This window comes from Urocitellus parryii, chromosome 11 (genome assembly GCF_045843805.1).
Source record: "Urocitellus parryii isolate mUroPar1 chromosome 11, mUroPar1.hap1, whole genome shotgun sequence".
In the NCBI taxonomy this organism is placed as follows: domain Eukaryota; kingdom Metazoa; phylum Chordata; class Mammalia; order Rodentia; family Sciuridae; genus Urocitellus; species Urocitellus parryii.
Window position 1 is genome coordinate 21,226,217 of NC_135541.1, and position 21,287 is coordinate 21,247,503.

General features: G+C 49.1%; 1 protein-coding gene across 1 annotated transcript in view; it reads right to left on the reverse strand.

Moving 5' to 3' along the window:
• The window catches only part of Csmd2 (CUB and Sushi multiple domains 2), a 540,652-nt gene that overhangs the window by 459,930 nt on the left and 59,435 nt on the right, over positions 1 to 21,287 (reverse strand). Inside the window, exon 2 of the mRNA XM_026406835.2 lies at positions 20,269 to 20,485. Within this exon, the coding sequence (XP_026262620.2) occupies positions 20,269 to 20,485 (217 nt within the window). The remainder of the gene's footprint in view (positions 1 to 20,268; positions 20,486 to 21,287) is intronic.

Consider the following 21,287-nt stretch of genomic DNA (forward strand, 5'->3'; position numbering starts at 1 on the left):
CTGTTACCACCATCGTCACCCGTGTGCACGGCCCAAGAGTCTGGGAGCACCATCCTCATCTTCCAAATGAGGAAGCTTTAGGCTTAGCTTCGTGAGGGGACTCGCTTCGTGAGGGCACCCCCACAGCAGGACACCAGGATGGGACAAGACCCCAGTGCAGGGCAACTGCTGGCCTCCTCTGTAGTGGGAAGTCAAGCAGGAGAGAAGCAGCACTTCGCACCTTCAACCCCCTGACCTTGATGCATCTACCAACACAACCGCGTCCTACCATGGCCCGTGACCTCACGGGAACCCGGATGCTGGCAACAGCTCAGAGCAAGACGGAGCAGACACCCGTCAGGTCCTCTGAGACTCCGTGGTGGCACTTTGAGGCGGCAACATGGGGACCCAACCTAAAAATAAACCCTTAGGCCTTCAGCTATTTTTATGACCAAGTCACACATTCAATGACTTCCATCAGGGGTGTCCATGGCATACGCGACAGGTGACAAAACAGTAGGCTGCCCATTCTGACGGCCCCTTCATCGCAGATGCTTTAGAATGGCGAGGCCTGGAAGTCCCATGGTCGCCGTGTGTAGGGTATACCCTGGAAGTGCCACAGACAGAGGGACGCAGAGAACAAGGAAGGTGATGGAGAGGGCCGAGGGAGGGGCAGGGGGCAGGACAGTGAGCGCCAGATCCTGGCGGGAGGGCACACCCCTGGAGGACAGCCGAGGCAGACCCCTGCCTCTGCCTCTGGACCTGGCTCCCCCCGGCCTGGCCCACTGGAAGGCTCTGCGTGCTTCTGCTGGCCTCTAAGGCTCTGTTCTGTGTCACCCACAACTAATGGTCTTCAGAGAAGCAGAGCATGAAAGGTGCTGTAGCAGCCAAGACACAGGACCCTCTTCACAGGAGGGGCCCCCACAGGCCCTCATTCCATGTGGTGTCCCTCTCCTGTCAAACCTCCTTTGTCCCTCCTGTGCCCATTCGGGCCTTCAGGTCTGGCAACCCTTTTCTGCTCCGTCTTCCAGCTTTAAAGATGGTGCAAACTGCTGGATAAGCACAGAAGCCATAATTCCAAACAGCAGACTCCATCAGCCCAGGCTGGGTTTAAATCTCTGGGCAAGAAAAGAATCCAGAAGTATCCATTAGAAATCCTTCCGCAAAGTGCCCCTTCTCTCCCTGAGGCCTGGATCTCCCATGCACAAGGGTACCAGCCTCCCCTCCTGCAGGCTGGCTGGACGATGAGCCCTGACCCTGGTAGCAGACCTGGGCTGAGGTCCATCTCTGGTGTGTACTGGCCACTTAGGCTTAGGACACTGACTTGACTTCTCCAAACCTCAGTCTTCTTACCCGTGTTTGCCTCATGGAATTGTGAAGAATAAATGAGGCAATTCACTGAGTCTTTAATACTGTGCTCAGAACACGGTAAATACTTAAGACGTGTACAGTAATGATTAATCTTGCCATCCATACACACCATCTATAAATCTATAATATTCTGAACCTGGTGAATTTGTAAGTCCACCCACTGAAATGAAATACAAAATTTTAAGTGAATATATTGTATATTATTGGGGGAAAGTCCTTGGGTATCTTCAGAATTTCAGAGGGGTCCGTAATCCTGATGGTGCCAGTTAGGAGCTTGGGATGATACTGAATAAAGGTCAGGACTGTGAACTCTGAGGTCTGATTGCCTAGGTCCAAATCCTGGCTCTGCAACTTACCAGCTGCATGACCTTGGCAAGTGGCTTCACCTCTACCCTCTGCCAGGGTCCAAGTTCCATCTCCACCACGGGGATCATCATGCCTTTTCCTTGTGGGGCTGCAGAGAGCATAACTAAGACTCTGCACTTCAAACTAAGGAGAGTGCTGGGCAAGTCTACATGTTATATATACAGATGTCTCACACCAACACATGCACACACATGAGTATTACGTTATGATCAAGAGCCACTGTTGAAAGCCTTGCTTTGGGTTTATCCCACCTCTTCTAGCTCATTCCCTCCTGCACCCCCTTCTCTGCCTTGGAATCTCCACTTCTCAGCATTCCCTCTTCTTCTGCATCTCGAAACACTCATCTGAATCAACAGGGATAAGAAACAAGGATGGAAGGTGGGGTAAAGTTTGGGGTTCAGCAACCAGCCTGGTGGGGTGGGGCATGCAGGGAAGCTGGAGGTCCAAGGCCTGTGGATGCAAAGGCCCTGGGGCCAGGTCTGACTTGGAGTCAGGAGCCAGGAGCTGAATGAATCCAGCTGCTGGGAAAGTAGGTTAGCGAGTCACATGCGGTCTGGTCCTGGCCCAAGGGGGCATGGCTCCGGGCAAGCTGGGCATGGACCAGCTAGCGGGTCAGGTATAGCAGGGGTCATTGTGTCCTAGGTACCAAGATCCTGGGCCCAGGAAGCTAAGCGCTTGGCCACCCTCTGGTATGGGTGGAGCATCTTGAGAGTTAGAATGGGCTCAGGACTGGAGATCAGAAGGCACTGCCTGCCACGGAACGGGAGCAGGGGCGGTAGAGAGCGATATTCAACAATCAAATTAGAAACATCACAAATTGCTGGAAATGAGACTGAAACTCTGCTCGGAGCGGGGCAGCGATCAATGGTATCGGCAGGCCTGTCACACCCTCGCAGATTCATGGAGAAAGTGGCCCCGGCTCCCTCAGCTCCCAGTAAGACACACGTGAGGATGCGTGCTCACCCGCACCAGGATGGCGATGGATGGGGTGGCCAGAGGGGGCCAGCACGGGGGATGGACTCTGAGAACAGCCCTGCTGGCTCCCACATCGTCTCTCTCCATGACTCACAGCTCTGAGTGGTGATTAGAGGGGAAAATGTTGAGAAATATATGCTTACTCCAATCCCACGCTCGATCGGAGTGAAACACACACATCATTAACCATAAAAGTAGGATTAAGACAACAGAGCATTATTTGCAAAGGATAAACAGATATGGACACAAACAGAAACCTGAACAGAAGATGTAAACCTGAACCACATCCGTGTAGCTCCAGGGCTGCCCAAATGCGGCTTCTCAGCCCTGCCTGGGTCAGGTGGGCCCGCCACCCGACCTGGCTCCTCTGCACAGACTCTGTAGAGGATGTGGTGAGGACTTGAACCTAAGCAACCAACACCCTGCCATTCGGGGGAGCCCAGGGCCCCCGGAGATGGCTGGAAAGGCCTCAGAGAACACGCTGAGTAGCCCACAAATTGACAGCATCCGGATACCTGCAACCTCATTGGAAATGCAGAGCCGTAGCCTCCCTTGGACCCGCTGAGCCGACTGGGCAGAATCCCAGATGGTCCACATGCAAGAGACAAGACGGAGAAGCTCCCACCTAGATTGCTCTGTCAACCTTGGAAAAACTGGGGCCTCTTACGATCCACATGAAGAATCACCCCTTCTTTAATGTGGTTTAAAGCTTCAGAATCAAGTGAATGAAAACAAGTGAAATCAACAGCCATTCTGAAGATTGATTTTTTTTTTCAAACTGCACATACTTACTCCTCTCCCTGGCTTCCTGATACTGTGTCTGATACCCCAGAAAGTCAGGGCTGAGGGAGGGGGATCTCCAGGTAGAGCATCAGTGTGCAGAGCTTTGCCCCCACCCCCTTGTGAGGGTAGGGTGGGAATGGGAGACCTGTGGCCCACAGAGGGGCATCCCCAGAATCTTCAACCTCTGCACTGATGCTTCTAGAAACAGGCAATCAGTGCCTCCCAAGCAGGAAGCACCAATTCTAGCTAGACACACGTGAGAAGTGGCTTGGGGTTTGCTCTTCGGCAATGTCCATCTGATAGCCCAAGAGCCACATTTGCTGTCAGACTTTGTGACCTTTCCCCAGGCCTTCAACAACAGTCCTCATGTCCCCTAGGAGCCTCCTGCCTGAGTCAACGCTCTGAGTCCTCCAGTGTCCATCTTACATCATAAACTAAGTCCTTCGTCATTCCGAAGGTCACTCTCGCTTAGATACACTTGAGTTTGCCCATGGCTGTCTTTGGGTTTGGGTGGGGAGGAATGGATGTATGCTTTTCCCTATTCTTTTACATTTAACTTTGGATCAATTGGAAACGCATTGCTATTGTAAAGACAACACCATAACAACGCTACCAAAAAAAATTAAATACAGAAGATAAAAAAAACAAAAGCCATCCTCGTGCCTATATAATTAGCCCATGGCAGTATTTCCTGCCTGCCTTGTCCACGTGTGTACGGTGTCCTTACATAGCAATGTATATATGTCATGCATGGGCCGTACTACAGCCTGGGGTTGTTTTTTAACCTGAACATTTTTCTCTGCTGTCCAGTCTTGATAATTGTCCTTCACCCATCCTCCACCCGCCACCGCCATCACCCCCCGCCCCCTGAGTGTAACTGAGAACTAACTTCAGTCTCCTGAGGTTTGACGAGTTCAGAAGAAAAAGGGAACAGTTTCTCCACCAAGCTTTTAAATGGCCCCCATGACAGTCTTCAGACTATACCCCTCAGGGCTTCATGAATGTGGCAACTCTTTGGAGCCAGGACTCTCTCCCTGTACAGGTGTCACCTGCTTGTGGGGAGGCGGGGGAAGGCGCTTAAATGCACAGGACATTCATTCGCTTATTCATTCACTGCACAAGTGTTTGACCATTACTCACCATTAGTCTCATGAACTCATGGAGCGTCCTGGTGGTGGTGACATTGGCAAGGCGGCAGAGCACAGGGAAGGGAGGGGATAGACTTTTGGTGAGAACCCATCACAGGCCAGACATCAACACACCTACATCAGCTCACAGAGCCCTTTCTTCAACTCTCCCATCTCGAAGATGAGAAAGAGAAGTTCAAGGGTCCTTGCTGACGGTCTAAGAGCCAGCAATGGTATTGCCAGAATTTGAATCCAGGACTGCCCGACTTCAAATCTCTTTTTCGATTCCATAAATTCTCACTGAGATGATGAAAGCCTGTGTTTCTCTCCCGACCCCCCAATAGGCTCTAGAAACTGCAAAAGGCCATCCTGAGGCACCCCCAACCATGTGCTTCAATTATTTCATACAAGAAAGAAAAAAAATAACAAGATACTGCCTTGTCTCAGGGGCCTGATCACATTTAGAGAAAGGAAGGAAAAATGAACTTTTCTATAGAGACACCTCAGCCAGGAACATGATTTAGACAACGGCGTAATTTAGACAGCTTATTTTCCATTTGACCAGCCAACATGCATCTGTGCAATTTAGACCTTTTCGGTACCACTCGGGCAACCTGCGTACCCCAGAGTCAACTCGATCCGCTCCTTATCACCATCCGACGTTGAAAACCCCACCTCCCCTTTCATAATTACTCCAGGCAATCAGCACCAACTGATCAATCAAACAAAGAAAATTGCAGGTTTGAAGCTTTAATTAAATCTATCCGGCACTATCTAATTAAGGAAAATCTTTACTCTTCTACATACTCCAAAATAGAAGGAGCCCACTCCTCCGGGATGCTGCAGATAATCTGCCCTGTCAAGGCCTCTGCCCAGCTTACATTGGAGGATGAGCCCAACAGAGAAAGACAGCTATTGTTTTCTCCTTTCCTTTGTGCCCAAGTTCAAAGTACATTTCAATATGGAGGGAGATGGGGCTGGTGTAGAAGAATCCTATCTCTGACCGGCTCCCCATGGACGGAAGCTTGTTCAGGCTGCCAGTTCTCCTGGAGCTTTCTCCTTTCTCCCCCACGAGACCGATCCCCTAAGAGGCTGGAGGGCACTGCTCCAAGCAGGGGCAAGGTGCTGACAACTCGCCATCTTATTAGCATAGGGCTTATTAGCCATTCTGACCCTCAGCATTTTTCTCTGCAAAATGATATGAAGGCAATGCTTATTGGATTGTTGAGAGGAGTAAATAAAGTACTGTGCCTGAGAAACTTCAACAATCAAACAGAAGCGGGGAGCAATAATCAATACCGGGCACTTAAAAGGAGGAGTTTTGCGGTTGGTGGATGTTTTCAGGCCTGTCTCCGTCTGCAGAAAGTCTTTGTGTCTCCATCCCCCACCCACCCTGGGCTTTGACGGCTTCCTACCTTTCTGAATTTCTTTATCTCTGGACACTGGTGAAGTCCTGTTCTGATTGAAGCTCAGCTGGATTATCGGAGCTGGGATCTGTGGCTGTTTCCTTGGCTTTGTAGGGTTTACCTAAGTCCGAGATGTGCCTTGCGTGTGATCTGTGGCTGTAGAATTTTGGACAAGGAGGAGGTTGGATAGACCTCCACCGATTGGCCTGAGCATCACGAATTGGTCAGATCACTAGTTGAGAGCCTTTTGGTGCCAAATAATTACAGTGGGACAGCAGAACCAAAGGTTATCAGCTTCCTCCCTTCTGCCCTTTGACAGGGCTGTCACTGCTTCATCACAGGATAAAAGTGGCAACAGTAATGGGGAGACTGAATCTGGAGGGCACAGTGACACACTCTTCCAGGTGCAGAGGGGATGGCCCGTGTGGGCTCAGGAGAACATTTTCTGTTTGGGGCTGAACTGAAGACACCACATTGCTGGCCTCCACGAAGCTCAGGATCCTGATGGGGTCAGAAGTCACTTTGATGACCACCAGCGTGACTAGGCTTTGCCGTCTGCACTACCTTTGCCATGCCACCCCGGGAACCCCCACTGAAGCAGCTCCAGGCAGGATCAGTGCCATGGTGTATGCCCAAGTGTCCATCCGGTCACCAGAAGTTGCCCTTAAATTTCCTTCATAAAACCTGCCGGGCCCTTCCTGAGAATGGAAACCCCATGTGCCCCGCAATCTGACACAACAGGTCCCTCTGGAGCCACCTGGAGATAGGTGGGGACACTGACTCTTACTCCAGGTTGTAACTCAAAAGTCACCTCTCCTGTGACAACTTCGTTGGCCACCCTGTTAACTAACACCTTGGTAACCTCACTCCCGCTTCCTGGGCGTGAACTCACCAGAGCCCTGACCTGGAGGTCTTGTTTGGGTTTGGTCTCTCTGACCCATGTGAGGGCCGTGAGGGCGTGGACTCTGGGTTACTGTTCCTCTCCATAATCTTAGAGCCTAGGAAAGAATTCTATGCACAGTAGATGTCTGAGATATACTGGTGGGATGAAATCTTTGTTAAATTCTTATTCAGAGGAGAGGAGTAGTGAGATAAGGCTAGGTACTGGGGTCCAAAGGCTGGGAGGAGCGGGCAGGGGTGGGTCCCACTCACCCCCTTCACCCTTGACCATCTCTCCACCCAAAACCCCCTCAGGAACACAGTGAGTGTCCGAAGGCCTAGCATGTGCCAGGCAGGCGACTCTTGCAGAGGATACGGTATGGACACCAGCATGAGGGCTACCCCGGGATGACATTAAATTCAGTCATCCTCCCTTAGCCACAGGAGGTGGGTTCCAGGACCCCCCACAGATGCCCAAACCCTCAGATGCTCAAGCCCTAAGCCCTTCCTATAAGTGATGAGTAGAGCTGGGCACAGTGGCGCACACCTATAACCCAGTGGCTGGGGAGGCTGAGACAGGAGGATCGAGAGTTCAAAGCCAGCCTCAGCAATGGTGAGGCACTAAGCAACTCAGAGAGACCCTGTCTGTAAATAAAATACAAAATAGGGCTGGGGATGTGGCTCAGTGGTCAAGTGCCCCAGAGTTCAATCCCCCTCCCTCCAAAAAAGTGATTAGTAGTATTTGCATAGAATCTTCTGTCATCTCCCTATATACTTTAAATCACTTGTAGATGACTAATAGTAGCTAATACAATGTAATTGCTATGTAAATAATCGTTATACTGTACGGTTTAGGGAATAATAACAAGAAAAATCTGTACACGTTGATTACTGATACAGGTTTTCTTTCTGAATACTTTTTGGTCCCCGGTTGGTTGAACCTATGGATAACTGGAGTTAACTGTATCTAAAAAACCATACAGAGGGAATCATTACTCCCAAAAGAAAAAAAAAATTGGGTGGTGTCATGCCGATTAATAATATTGGCTCATTATTGTGACAAAGGTATCATATGAGCATAAGATGTCAATAAGGGAAAGAGCTGGGTGGGGGACATGGGGCTTCCCTGCTTTATCTTCACAACTTTTCCTTTTTGACTTGATTAAAAGATTATTTTTTTAGAAAAGTAATAAATAAATAAATAAATAAATGCAAGGCTCCTCGAGCTGCAGTATCAGGCCATACTGGAGGGAACGCAGGCAGTGTCGGGAAGACCAGGACCAGGCTGTTCTGTCACCAAGGCCAGAGATGACGCTGGGCCAGGTGGCACAGAGAAGGTAGTTGGAAGAGATGAACTTCTGGATAGAACAATAATTTTAATATGATATCATTTACTGAGCGCTGGCCATTTGTCCAGAATTTTCTGGGTATGTAAAACCTGGGTGGTTTGAATCTCCACAGATGTTCTAGAGGCAAGAACTGTTACAACTCAACTTTGCAAATGTAGAAATTGGGACAAAGTGGCTTTCTCAAAGTCATGCTGCTAGCGAGAGGTAGAGCAGGGACTTGAACCCAGGTAGACAGGCTCTAAACACAACCCCCACCCTCCAGGATGTGGGCTAGGGATCACCAGAACCATATCTCAACGCCAAGAAGAATCCAGAACATGTCAGGAGCACAAAAAAAAAATTGCTTAAAAATAAATCACACCTTACAGTTCCATGGCCTAATGCTTAGGCACAAAGGCCAGACCATCCAAGAGCTTCATCTCCCCCAAAGCAAATATGGCCACGTGTCAGTTCTGCAAAGCGAATGGACTCTGCTGTCCTGAATCCTCACCTACCTGGCATTTCTAAATGTCAGGACTCAGAGCTGCCCGTGGCTAAGGAAACTCTAGCTGCAGTGACAGATAAACCCCGGACTCCCAGAGGGCTGAGTTCATGGGCAAGCTGGTTTCTCACTTGCGTAAAACCCTATCAATCCGCAGCAGGTGGGAAAGGGTCAGTTCTGCTCCATGGAGTCATTCTGCATCCAGGATTCTCCTGGCTTCTGACTGGAGGGAAGGAGAGAGAGTAGAGGCCCACAGGGAGCTTTCCTGAGCTCTGAAGGGGTGAAGTCTGGAGGGCTGCATGTTGCTTCTGTCCACTTTCTCCTGACCACTAAGTCAGGTGGCCCCGGAGGCTAGGAACTATTACCTCTGGCTGGGCATCTGCTTCCCCTGACGGGTCTGCATCGTGGAAGTGGAGCAAGACTGCTTGTGGGCTCTTCGCCTCCCTGTCACATAGCTTAACTTGGAATGGGAAAATGGGCCCTCATGCCAAACACACAGGGTGGCTTTGTTAAAGGAGTCAAGAGCAGGGCCTGAGTGGACAGAAACAACCCCAGACCATGGGGGCACCGTAGAGCCCATCTTCACACATCCCTGGTGTTCTTGGTCGCACAATTTCCAGACTGGAGGTGGCTGTGGCACTCTTCTGGACTTTGATCCACATCTTGTAAGTCAAAAGGACACAGCTGGCCTTGAAAAGGGACAGGACTGAGTGACAATCATACAGAAACCAGTGGTCTGGTCTCCAGGGCCCAGTCCTGGCTCTTGGTACCACAAGGCAGCTCACCCACCTGAGAGTGCAATAATTTGGCTCTTGGTTCACTTAAAGGATAACAATCAGTTTCCCTTTAGATTTAACTGTCTTTCCTAGAGATAAAGAAATCAACACTTGGGCATCTGCTTATTTGGGTACCATTTCTGCCAATAAAGAAACGAAGGTAAGGCTATGATTAATTACAAGTCCAAACCCACCTCTACCCTGAGGACAACATCCCTGGGTTCTCTGGGTCCTTGGCACAGCAATTTCTGTTGCCCCAAACATTCAGGAAATAAGAGTTATGGATCAAGAAGGGGACGCTGTCCTAGCTCAACATGGCCCAGTGGGCAGCCACTTGCAAAGAAGTGCAGATGAGAGCCTGGAGGTGGCCAGCTCCATTCAAGGGAATGCTGAATCTCAGACCAACAAGGCACCGTGGTCAGGGCATTTCTGAGGAGGGGTGCAGGCAGCTCAGACTTTGGGCCTGAGCCTCGGGCTCCACAGGACCCTATATCTTGCCTGTTACTGAACAGCAGGCTTGGCAAATGAACAAGGTGAGTCTTTGCTACAAATTGACTTTGACCTTGAACCACAGGTTCCTACTGTGAATGAAAAGATTGCTCAGGCCCCCGACACTGCTGCCCACCTGGCTTTGTGAATCACCTGCTACCAACCCCTCCCCCTACCACGTCCGCCCAGACCCCCACTTTGGCAGTAGATGAGGGAGCACATGGTACCCCATGGGTCACTGCAATTGCTTTCCAGAACCCCAAGCCTGGAAGACCCCACTCCCTCCTCTTCCAAACCCCCGTCAGCTGACTTGTGTGAACTTGGGTGTGAAGCAGATCTGGGAGTTGGAATATGGTGCCACAATGCGTCCAGCCTCTCCAGGCCTCCGTTTCCTTCGCCATTAAAATGGAGGTCATAATTCTTACTTCTAGGAAGATCATGAAGATGGAAATACAGCATCCAAAGCACGTGGCATGCTACAGGTAAATTTTCATTCCAACCTCCTGACCTTCTTCTCAGATCGTCTGAATCATCAGAGTTCACAGTTTAACGGACAAACTGAGGGCTGCCCCTAAAAGCCCCTGTCTTGTCTCCTTGGCCCTGTAGGACGTCCCAGATGCTCCAGGCCCACGGTTGGAGATGGTGACCTTGCTGCTGAGGACCTCAGCAGGTATCCTCCCACTCCAGGGCTGGCCTGGCAAAGGATCCAGAAGTAAGCTGTTGGTAATGACCCTGCTCCGTGGGCTGCTACTCTGTCCCATGAAGCTCTGTCCAGCAGTAAAGCTGACTTTGACCTTGAAAGCCCACCTCCGCCGCCTCCTTATTCGTCGTCACAGATAACTGTCCTGATGAAATAAATACACAGCTCCCACCCCAGGGTTTGCCTCTGGATGCAAATTTGCCAGCGTTTAGGGCGAATCAGGCGTATTTACTTTTCTGATGTTAGGGGTTTGATAAAATCCATAATGTCTTTGGCCTCAAGCCCTCTTCCTATTAATTATTAAACCCTTGTGTGTTTCGAGGGTAATTGAATCCGTGTTTCTAATTAGTTTACACTTAATTCATCAGAACAATTTTTAAAGGGCTGATGGATGTCCCAATAAGCCTCATGGGCAGTCTAATGAATCTTTATTTAAAAAGAAATTGGACACCTACCAAACTGTTAACAGTGGTTACCTCTGGGGAATGGGGCTGGGACAAGGGCCTGGAAGAGAAGGCACTGAGAATGTTTCTCTCTGTACACTGTGTGCTGCTTGACTTTTCCAAAGTGGCGAGTGCCCATGACTTGGACTATTTCAGAGAAACTGCTGAGAAAGGAAAATGGGTTGGGAAATGGAATCCATGCAATGAAACCAGAGAAGTAAGAAGGCATCTTGGGTGGGCAAAAGCCTGGTTTCCGGCTCTAAGAGACCATAGTTCCCACCTCCTCTAGCCACTTAGCAGATTAGAGACCTTGGATGCTTACTTAACAGGTTTAGTAGCTACCCACTACTTTAGGAGCGTGTTGCTGAATGATTAGATGACATGCATAATGCCAAGTTAAAATCTTACTGCATGTCCCCACCTCTCTTGGGATGTGTGTCAGTCTCCCACAAGGCCCCTGGTCATCTGGCCCTGGCCATTCTCCCACTTTCCCACTACACTCCTGCTTCAGGGAATCAACCTTCATTAATCCGTCAATCTGCAGGTCACCTTCCTGTGGATTTTTTCCTGGACCTGTGTGCATGCTCTTTTCTCAGTCTGAAACACTTCCTTTACCCTTCCCTCTATGCCCTATCGGGGATTCCTTCCTTCTGAGAACATTCATTGATTCACTCCCTTTAGAAATATTTGTTGAGCATCTACTATGTGCCAGGCACTGTGTTAGTTCCTGGAGTCACAGTGGAAAGTAAAAGAGAAGGAGTTCCTGTAAATATGGAGCTTGTTGTCTTGATGGGAGATCGACCTGTGTCGGAAAACCATGAACATGGGAAACCACAAAGGATGGATGTGGGGCCACTTGAGCAGGTATTCCAGGATGGTTAGGCCAGGAGGTGGGGAAGGTGTGTCCAAGAAGGATTTCCTGGGTGAGGAAGTGACCGCTGAGCTGAGACATGAAGAGTCAGTAAGAGATAAACAAATACAGGGGGCAGCCAAAGCGAGGGCATCACAGACCTACAGACAAGCCTCAGCTTCCTGGGTCCCCAAGCTGATCAAGCTCCACTGTCTGCCTGATCCTGCATCTGTCTCCCTCAAGATCCTGTAAGTTCCTTGAAGGCAGAAGCTGTCTTGTTAACTGTTGTGTCTCCCACACCTGGCACCCTCAGTAGGCATTCCATGAATGTCAAATCAATGACGGGTGAATCAACGCATGTGTGGCAGGCACATAATGGGTGTTCAGTGTCACCCTGTCTTCCTCGCCCTCTCTGGTGTCTCTGCTCTTTTCAGTCCTAAACAAAGACGTTCCCCTCATTCCCTGGGTCCTCTTGGTCACCTCCTGTCCACTAGAGCACATTCCTGAAGGACTCTGGGCAGAGGACCCTCCAAGGACAACCCTATTGATGTGCAAGGCACACTTCGTAAGGAATCCATCAGGCAGGTCCTTTGGAGGCCTCTTGCTGTGATACATATTCATAAGTTGACAGTAAATCTGGCAAATTTGTGGATTTTTACAACTTCCAAACAGGTGTCTAACGCCAGTTGAGCGAAATCTGCAACCAGCTCCAAATGACAGAAACTGCATTCCACCTTAGGCTGACGACAGAATGTGTATTGCCAGGAAGCAGGGGAACGAGTCATCGTGTTTCCCATAACTTGAGCCCAAACGTCTAAATTAAGGGATGCTTAGCTGTGCTTCACGGGCGCCGTCATCACTAGCACCCTATAAACCCTCCGATACACGGCGATGTGGTTTATTAGCAGCGCCTCCATAGATTCTGTTTGCTCGTGTTCCATTAGAAAAACTTCATCCCACATTAAACTGCAGTGCCATCGGATGTGTGCCAGCACAGAAAGGCCATCTAATGGTGCCAAAGCAGAGACGTGGGGATTGTTTCAGTAATTCCTCCAGGCAGGGCTGACTCTGCATTATCTGGAAGGCTCTTTGTTCTTTTCTTGCTAATTTCCAAACTCCTACAGGCTTCCCAGCCTTCAGGACGCACTCCTACCCCCTGTTCCCCACCCTGATCCATTCTGAGAAGGATCTGATCAGCTTCTATTGTAAATTTAATTTCAAGCAGCCAGACGCTGCCTTCTGGCACCCTGGGATGTGGCTGCCTGTGAATAGCACTAGATGAAATGTGAGACGCTTTCAAGGAGATGGCTCTGAACTCCTGATGGAAAAAGGGAGGCGCTGGGAGATGAATGGCATCTGCATATGGCACAAGCTGCATGCACCGTGCCTATTGGCATCTCTGCATCGGCGACGCCAGGTGAGGCTGTCAGGACACAGCATCTCTGCGATGGCCCCATTTTGCAGAGGGGGAAACTGAGGCTCAGGTGGGTTAAGTGGGTTGCCCAAGGTCACTCATATAGAAGGAGGATTAGAGTACACGCACATCTGAAGTTAAGGCTGTAACTCCTCAAATGGACCAAACTCGGGTTCTCAAGCTCAGCACTACCGCGTTGGGGACCAGCTAGGTCTTTGCCATGGGCCACAGTCCTGTACATGTGGGTTGTTCAACATGTCCTGGGCCCCAGCCTACTAGATGCCATTAGCACCCCTGCACTTGTACAGTTCTGTGGCAACCCAAAGTGTCCCCCAACACAGTCAAGTGTCCCCCAACACAGTCAAGGCGGGCAAGACTGCCTTCAGTGGAGAATGGCTGTTTGACCTTATGAATTTCAAATTTATGGGAGGTTTCTACCTTTGCTTAACCACATTTTCTAGTTTTGTTTTCTAAGGACATATGCATGTTCTTTTATTTATGTCTTACTGTAGTTCAAAACAGTTTACACACTTTATTTAATTCTCACCAACCAGCAATGAGGTACATCCTGAAACACCCACTTTACAGATAAGGCACTGAGGTAAGAGCACAAGCAACCTGCCAGCCCCTCCCGGCTGGGAGATGCTGGAGCCCGAGCTCACGTCATGCACAGGCAAGAGCAGTGAGGCTCCACTATTGAGGCTTCACATGGCAGAGAACACAGCAGGAGGCTCAGCTCCAGCTCCGGGGCTTAGTTTCTATAAGGAGGAGCTCACTGCTCACAAGGCAGCCCAGGAACAAGCTGCAGGTGAGCGGTGGGCTTCAAAGGGCGGGAGGTGACTTTCAACATCCATAAATAAGGTAAGAAGACAAGAGTGTTGGGTGGAAGGGGAGAAAAGAGAGACACATTAAGAATGCAGTGAGAACAGCAACTGCTAACCATGTGCCTGTTGAGTTTCAGAGAATAAGTACAGAAAGCTCCCAGGTGACACAAGCAGAGAGAAACCTGCTGCAGGCCTCTTGGTGGTCCTGTCCCACCATCTGCCTGGGAGTAGATGGCAGGGAGAGGGCTATGGAGGAATCAGTAATGCGCTGATACATCACATGCATACTCCATGCACACACAGGCATGTGCATTTTACATAAACATGGTGTACAAACACAATATGCATACACATGAGGCATACATAGATGTTACATGCATACTCATGAAGCATGGCACATGTATACCTTACATGCATGCATGTGATACATAATACACTTTACATGCATATGCATGGTTCCTTGCATGCAAAATGAATGGCTCCCCGAGCCCAGGGCTTTCTTCTAGGTCTTTCTACCATGCCCCAAATTCTCTGATCTCAAAAGTCTGCAGGGAGGGCACAGATGGAGAATCAGACAGGCCCCAAGGGCCCCTAGAAAGGACTGAGCACTAGATCCTACACACAGGACAGAAAGAGATATGCAAACGACGTTTAAGAACCACTTAAGGATCTGCAGCTGAGGGATCCCTTATAACCACCCTGGCAGATGGGTCACTGTCCCCTCCATTTCACAGATAAGGCTTGGGGAAGAACAAACCTTGCATGAGTTCAACATTTTAATAAATGCAGAACCTTAGGGCTTGGGGATGTAGCTCCAAGGTGGAGAGCTTGCCTAGCATGTGAGGGGCTCTGGGAGGCATCCCCAGCACTGCAAAAAATAAATAAATAAAACGAATAAATAAATACCGAGCTTTACTAGGTACACGTCTAGGTCTGTCCCCATCTACTATACCCTGCCACTTCATAGGAAAATAAGGTAAGAAGTGGCCCACCTGTTCTGCTAGCCGAGAGAGGAAAAGCGTCAGTGTGACAAATGGTAGACCAGAAGGACACGTTGTCCTGGGGACAGGAGTTCACCACAGGGTGGGTCTGGTCTATCTTCTATTGCCCAGCTAGAGGGCACAGTCCCCCACGCCTTCCTTTCCTTTGTTCTCTCCTCACAGTCCCCACAGTTCCATTCCTGACTCCGAAGGTGACTCTTTCCCTTAACTTCGCACAAATCCACACTTCTTCCTTCTCCATTGCTCTAGCCCAGGCGACCACCATCTCCTGCCCGGCCTGACAGCTGCCGGTCTTCCCTACCCCCAAGGTGACTTCCACACTGCAGACAGACCAGGCCCAAATCCTCCACCTGAAAACTTTTATTAGACGGGTATTGACAAAATATCTACTGATAACATATACATCACGGTGAAAAACTAAATATTTCCCCCACTATAATCAGTAACAAGACAAAGGTTCTGCTCTGACCACTTCGATGCAATTCAAAGGAGGATGCAATCAATACAGTCATTAAAAAAAAGGAAAAAGAAAAGGCATCCACACTAGAAGAGAGGAACAAAAATTGCTACTATTCACAGATACAAACAATATCATTTGAACTAATAATGAATTCAGCAAGATCATAGGACGTGAGTGAATATACAAAAATCAACTGCATTTCTATTTATCGGCCCTGACTAGTCCACAAATCAGATTTTTAAAAGTATTCTATTCACAGCGGCATCAAAACAGTAAAAGCTTTTATAAGAGAAATTTCTAGCTCAAGATGGAGAGCCAAGACTCCATGTCAAACTCTCATTCCACCTGACCCCAAGATTCTCAGGAAAATGCCCTGAGATGTACAGACAGACAGCATATTTTACGTCCACCTTGGAAACTAAGAAAAAGAGACAAGATACCGGCGTGCCACGGAATGCCAAGGCACTTCTCCAAGATGCAAAGCCAGTGAGATTCCATTAAGAAGGTTAGCAAGGCAGGATGTTGACAGAGAAATGCAGCTTAAAATAGGTTTTAAAGAAGTAACTTGAAACACTTGTAGTATAGAAATCACAGAAAAAGCACAGAAAACTTGTACTTGAAGACAGGGAAAGGGAAGTAACAGCAAGAAAGCTTAAAAATAGAAAGCACTAAATATCATAGAGAAGCACATATATCAGTTGTCACCAGAAAAAGGTGAGGGGACTAAACTTTCCTGTTAAAGAATAAAGATTTTCTGTGAGAATTTTTTTTATAAAACTCCAACTCTATTTTTCTATCCCCTAGACAATGATAGATGTATTAAAGATAGAGGAACAGGCAAAGATGGACCCAATAAATCCAAAAGGAAAAGAAAATGGGAAGAGAAACATGGAAATATTCGATTCCAAGCAGAATTGGAGGTTAAAAAAAAAAACAACTTGAAGGATAAAGATAATCTGTATGTTGGAAAAATAGAAAACTCACTGTGAAAATAGGATGTTTACAAATATTAAGGGGCCAAAGATATAGCATCCGAATCTATAAATTAAAACTTAGAAATAACAGAAGAAATTGAAAAATAAACAGTTAAAATGTGAGACCAATATATTGGTCTTGACAAATACCAATTAGGCCACAAATAAGAAATCAGAGCAACTGTATGTCATGAATAACATGAATTTTTACCCTTTGACTGCAGAATATCTGTTCTTTCCCAATACTCATAGAACATTTACCCCCAAAAATGATCTTATACAAAGGAGGGGGAAGTCAACAAATTCTCCAAGTAGAAATCATAATGCGATCTTAATGCAATAAAGCTAGGTAATATTTTTTAAGTATAAGCAAATATTGCTTGAAAATTTGAGGGGAAAAAAAACCCCTAGAGTCAAAGAGAGAACAAAACTGCAATTAGAAACTCTTTCTGAAATAACAACTACCCATCAAAATTGATGGGATATGGTCAAAGTTGTACTTAGGGGAAAATGCCTCTTAATGTCTTTATTATCAAACAAGAAATAATGGAACTAATTCAATTCACGAAATCAGCATAAGAGCAACATCGGCCTAAGGTAAGTGGGAGAAAAGAATGGATAAAGATAAAAGTAGAAATCAATATGCGAGATAATAGAGGAGGAATGAAATTGATAGCCCTAGCTCTGGGACTTTAAAAAGGCCAATAAAATAGGCAAAATTCTGGAAAGACTAATGGAGTACAAGAAAGGAAACACCAAGCCGAGGAGAAGATGGCAGAAGGGAGGCAGCCCAGACACTGGAAAGATGGACAGGTACGGTGCCAGGTTCCTAGTAACGATGAGTAGGTCCCTAAACAAACATGCAGGCAAGAACTGACTCATGAGGAAGAAGAAAACCTAAGTAGACTAATAACTAGGGAAAAAGAAAAATGTTCACAACCATCCAAAGGTCCACACCCCCAGAGAAGCCCCACTCCAACACCCCCAAGGACAGCATACTCCAATGTTATGCAGATTATCCTCTGGGCCTTCCCCTGGGCAAACCCTGCATGCCCTTGGCTACTACTGAAATGAACTGAAATGAACTGAACTGAGCAGACCAGGTGAGGAATCTAAGCAGGGTGAAGGCAAAGAACCCCAGAGCCTCCTTCTCAAACTGGGCTGGCTGGCCAGGGTAGGCTGCTGGGCTGTGCCAGGGCAGGACCACCCTCCTGCAGGCCTTTATATTCCCTGTACCCAGAGCGTGGAAGCATTCCCCAGATGCCCAGACAAAGATGCCATGTGTGACCCTCCATGATTCTGCTGTCTTCCCCTGAGAAAGGCCTTCCCCCACTGCCCTAGAGAACCCCAACATCGCTCCTGGATCCCGCGTGCAGGCTTGGTCTCCCTAGTCTGATGGGCAGGGTGTGTGCATGCCTGTCTTCCCATTAGCACATACACTCCGCGAAGGTGGGGGCTTCATTTTGCTCGCTGCTGTGTTTCCAGTGCTCAGACAGTCCCAGGACCTAGTAGGTGCTCGTGAAATATTTATGGAAACAAATGAGCAAAGAGGACTGTTGTGGTTTGGATGTGAGGTGTCCCCCAAAAGATCATGTGTGAGACAATGCCAGGTTTGGAGGAGAAATGACTGGGTTATAGCCTTCACCTAATCAGTGAATTAATCCCTGATGGGATTAACTGGAGGGTAATGGGAGGCAGGTGGGATGTGGCTGGAGGAAGTGGTTCATTAGGGGCTATTGGTATATATTTTGTATCTGGTGAGTGGAGTCTTTCTCTCTGCTTTCTGATCATCATGGGGCCGCTTCCCTCCCCAAAACTGTTCCACCATGATGTGCTGCCTCACCTTGAGCCCTGGGTACTGGAGCCTGCTGTCTGTGGATTGAGTCCTCTGAAACTGTGTGCCCCTAAACGAACCCTTCCTCCTGTACAGTTGTTCTGGTCAGGTCTTTTAGCCACAGTGGCATAACACCTGGCTAAAACGAGGGCTACTCTTGTCCCTTTAACGAAGTTTCACTGAACACCTGGCGAGTGCCTCCCTCTACCCATCTCCAGGGAAGATGGATGAGCCACGTCTAAACCTGAATGGGTTGGACCCTTGCTGCAGCCCTCCCATCTCACCTGTGCACTGCCCAGAGAGGGCAGGGAGAGGGAGAGAAGAGGGCAGGGTCCACCCTGAAGATGTGATGTGACCCCACTCTGGGAACCCAGAGGCCCGAGCTCAGAAGCATCTTAAACAAAGCCTGGAGAAAACCCAGGGCTGGGAAAGCTCATTAATGCACCAGCCATTAGAGGCAATTAGGGCTTCCCTTGACTCTGAAGTCATTAACCCCTTGGTTCCCGGGGAGCCGGGAAGCCTGGCTACAGGACAGGGCAAGGCTTGTGATGGAGCACTTGCAGAGCTACCACTCTGAGGCCTTTGCCTTCACCCCCAAATGCCTGCTCTTCCTGCAGAGGGTGGAAGCCCTGGCGCCCTGTCTCCCTCCTGGTGTGTCAACTTTCCACCTTGGGACACCACTCAGGGGCACAGGACAGCCATCTCACCTGCTCCACAGTTTTGTCTTTTATCGGCTGGCATGGCATCGAGAGGGTGAGAACTCACCCAAACTCCCAATTCCTAAAAGTGCTTTTTCTAGCGCATCACCGTTACCCACCGCAGCCGGTTCATCTCGACAGACGTGCAGGTTCCCAGTACGTCCTCCTCCCCGCTCTTGCCCCTGCCCTTGCTCCCCTTCTTCCACTCTGCTGGTCTTCCTTCTACAGGTTTATGTTTCATAATCTGTGCTTTATAGATGAGCAGGAAAGTGGAATCGCTGTGGTATGCTCATATACCTACAGAGCATAATTTGTTCGATTTCATTCTGCAGTCCCCGCTTTTCCTCTCCCTCCTCCTTCCCCCTCACTTTCCTTCCTCTCCTCTGCCCATCTCCCTACTATTTTCATGGAGGGGCCCCCTAATACTTTTTTCACTTATTGTCTAGCCTTCCCCTAGGAAAAAAAAATTTCTGGCTTATGTCCCTTAGCAGGATGTTCTCCAGTGCCACCCAGTTACTAGCACATGCCATAGCTCATTCTTCTTTGTGGCTGAGTGAAGCTCCACTATGTATAGATACCACATTGTCTTTGTCCGTTCCTCTGCCAAGCTCCCAATTCTACACTCAGAGTTAAGGCCACCCAAATGCAAGGCAAATTTCAGCAAAGTATTCGTGGTTTTGAATGCATGATGCAAGAGATACTCATCACCCACCGCCTGCATTCCCCACATCTGTGGGGTCCAAAGGGGAAAAATATAAATACTTCTGTCTGTGCATAGAATAGATACCAACAGATGCCCACACATACATGCAAAGCCAGTTTCAATAGAAAGATCTGCATTTCTCCATACTCCTTTTATGTTTTCCGTGTGATTTTCCCTACTCATCAGTCTTGCTGATTGGATACTCTGAAGTAGGGGAAGGAAATTAGGAGCCTCAAGAAAGCAGAGGAGTGGAAGGAAAGCCCCATAAAAACAGAAGCCAGTGGTGATGACCATGAGCCTTTTAGCCCAGTCCAGCGACCTCCTCCTCCCTGCAGCTTGGCCGAGGACCCAGCTGGGTGCCATGGGGAGGGCAGAGAGGGTGGTACCTGGTTCGCAGGTTCTCTGGCTGCGGTGGGCCATCGAATACTGACAGGACATCAAAGTCCTCTTCCAGGGCGAAGGACTGGAACACGAGTTGGATCCTGTGCTGGTCCTCAGCGGTGATGGTCCACGTGCAGTTGGCATAATTGGGGTAGCCATACGGGAACCCTGGGCTCTCCACCGTCCCGTTGGGACCCTGCAGTTGGAACGTGCAGTTCTGGCCTGGGAGAAAGAAAGGAAGCAGTCAGTGTGGCTAGAAGAACTTACAGAAGCTTCTAGAAAGAAGGGAGCAATGTGTTCAAGAATCACCGACCCACTTTTCCAGGTGCTTCCTAGGGACCAACCGTGTGCTTGCCCCAGAGGAAAGGAAGATGGGAGACCAAAGGGGCCTGTGACCAGGTGGTCGGTTGTGCATTGCTCTAGTCAAGCCTTAAAACAAGTCTGTGGGGTAGGACACCAAGGCTAAAGTGCCCCAGGGCCATTCGAACCTCCTCCCTGTGGCCTGACTCTCAGCTAATGTCCTCCCACCCTGCATAGAAAAGAGAAGCCATCAATGGACTCCCCCTCCTCCCAAAGTCAGCCCTTCTAGCAGTCCTCATTCCTCCTTCAGAGGGACCCCCTCTCCATCGCCATGTCACGCTCCCCACAGGCCCATTCCTTCCATTTTTCCCTACTGTAGGAGAACCTGCTTCTCTCAAACCTGTTCCATCCTCTCTCCACGGTAAACTTCCCACTGTGAGGGAACCCAGACGCCCACCCCACCCCTCCACCTCCCCGGCCTTGGCTCCCCCCTCCACAGCCAGAGTTCTAGAAGACACATCCAGTCTGCACGTCCTCTCTTCCCCTCCGACCCTGTCCACTCCCTCCCACCCTGTCTGCTCCGCCTTCTGGTCCCATGGATCCACCCCAACAGACCTAGCGAGGCCACGGGTGGCCCCCTGGTGTTTCACCTCCAGGGTCCACTGGCCTCTTGCTGCTGCTAGTGCTGTTCCCACCCCTCCCCAGGCCAGAGCACCTGTGACCT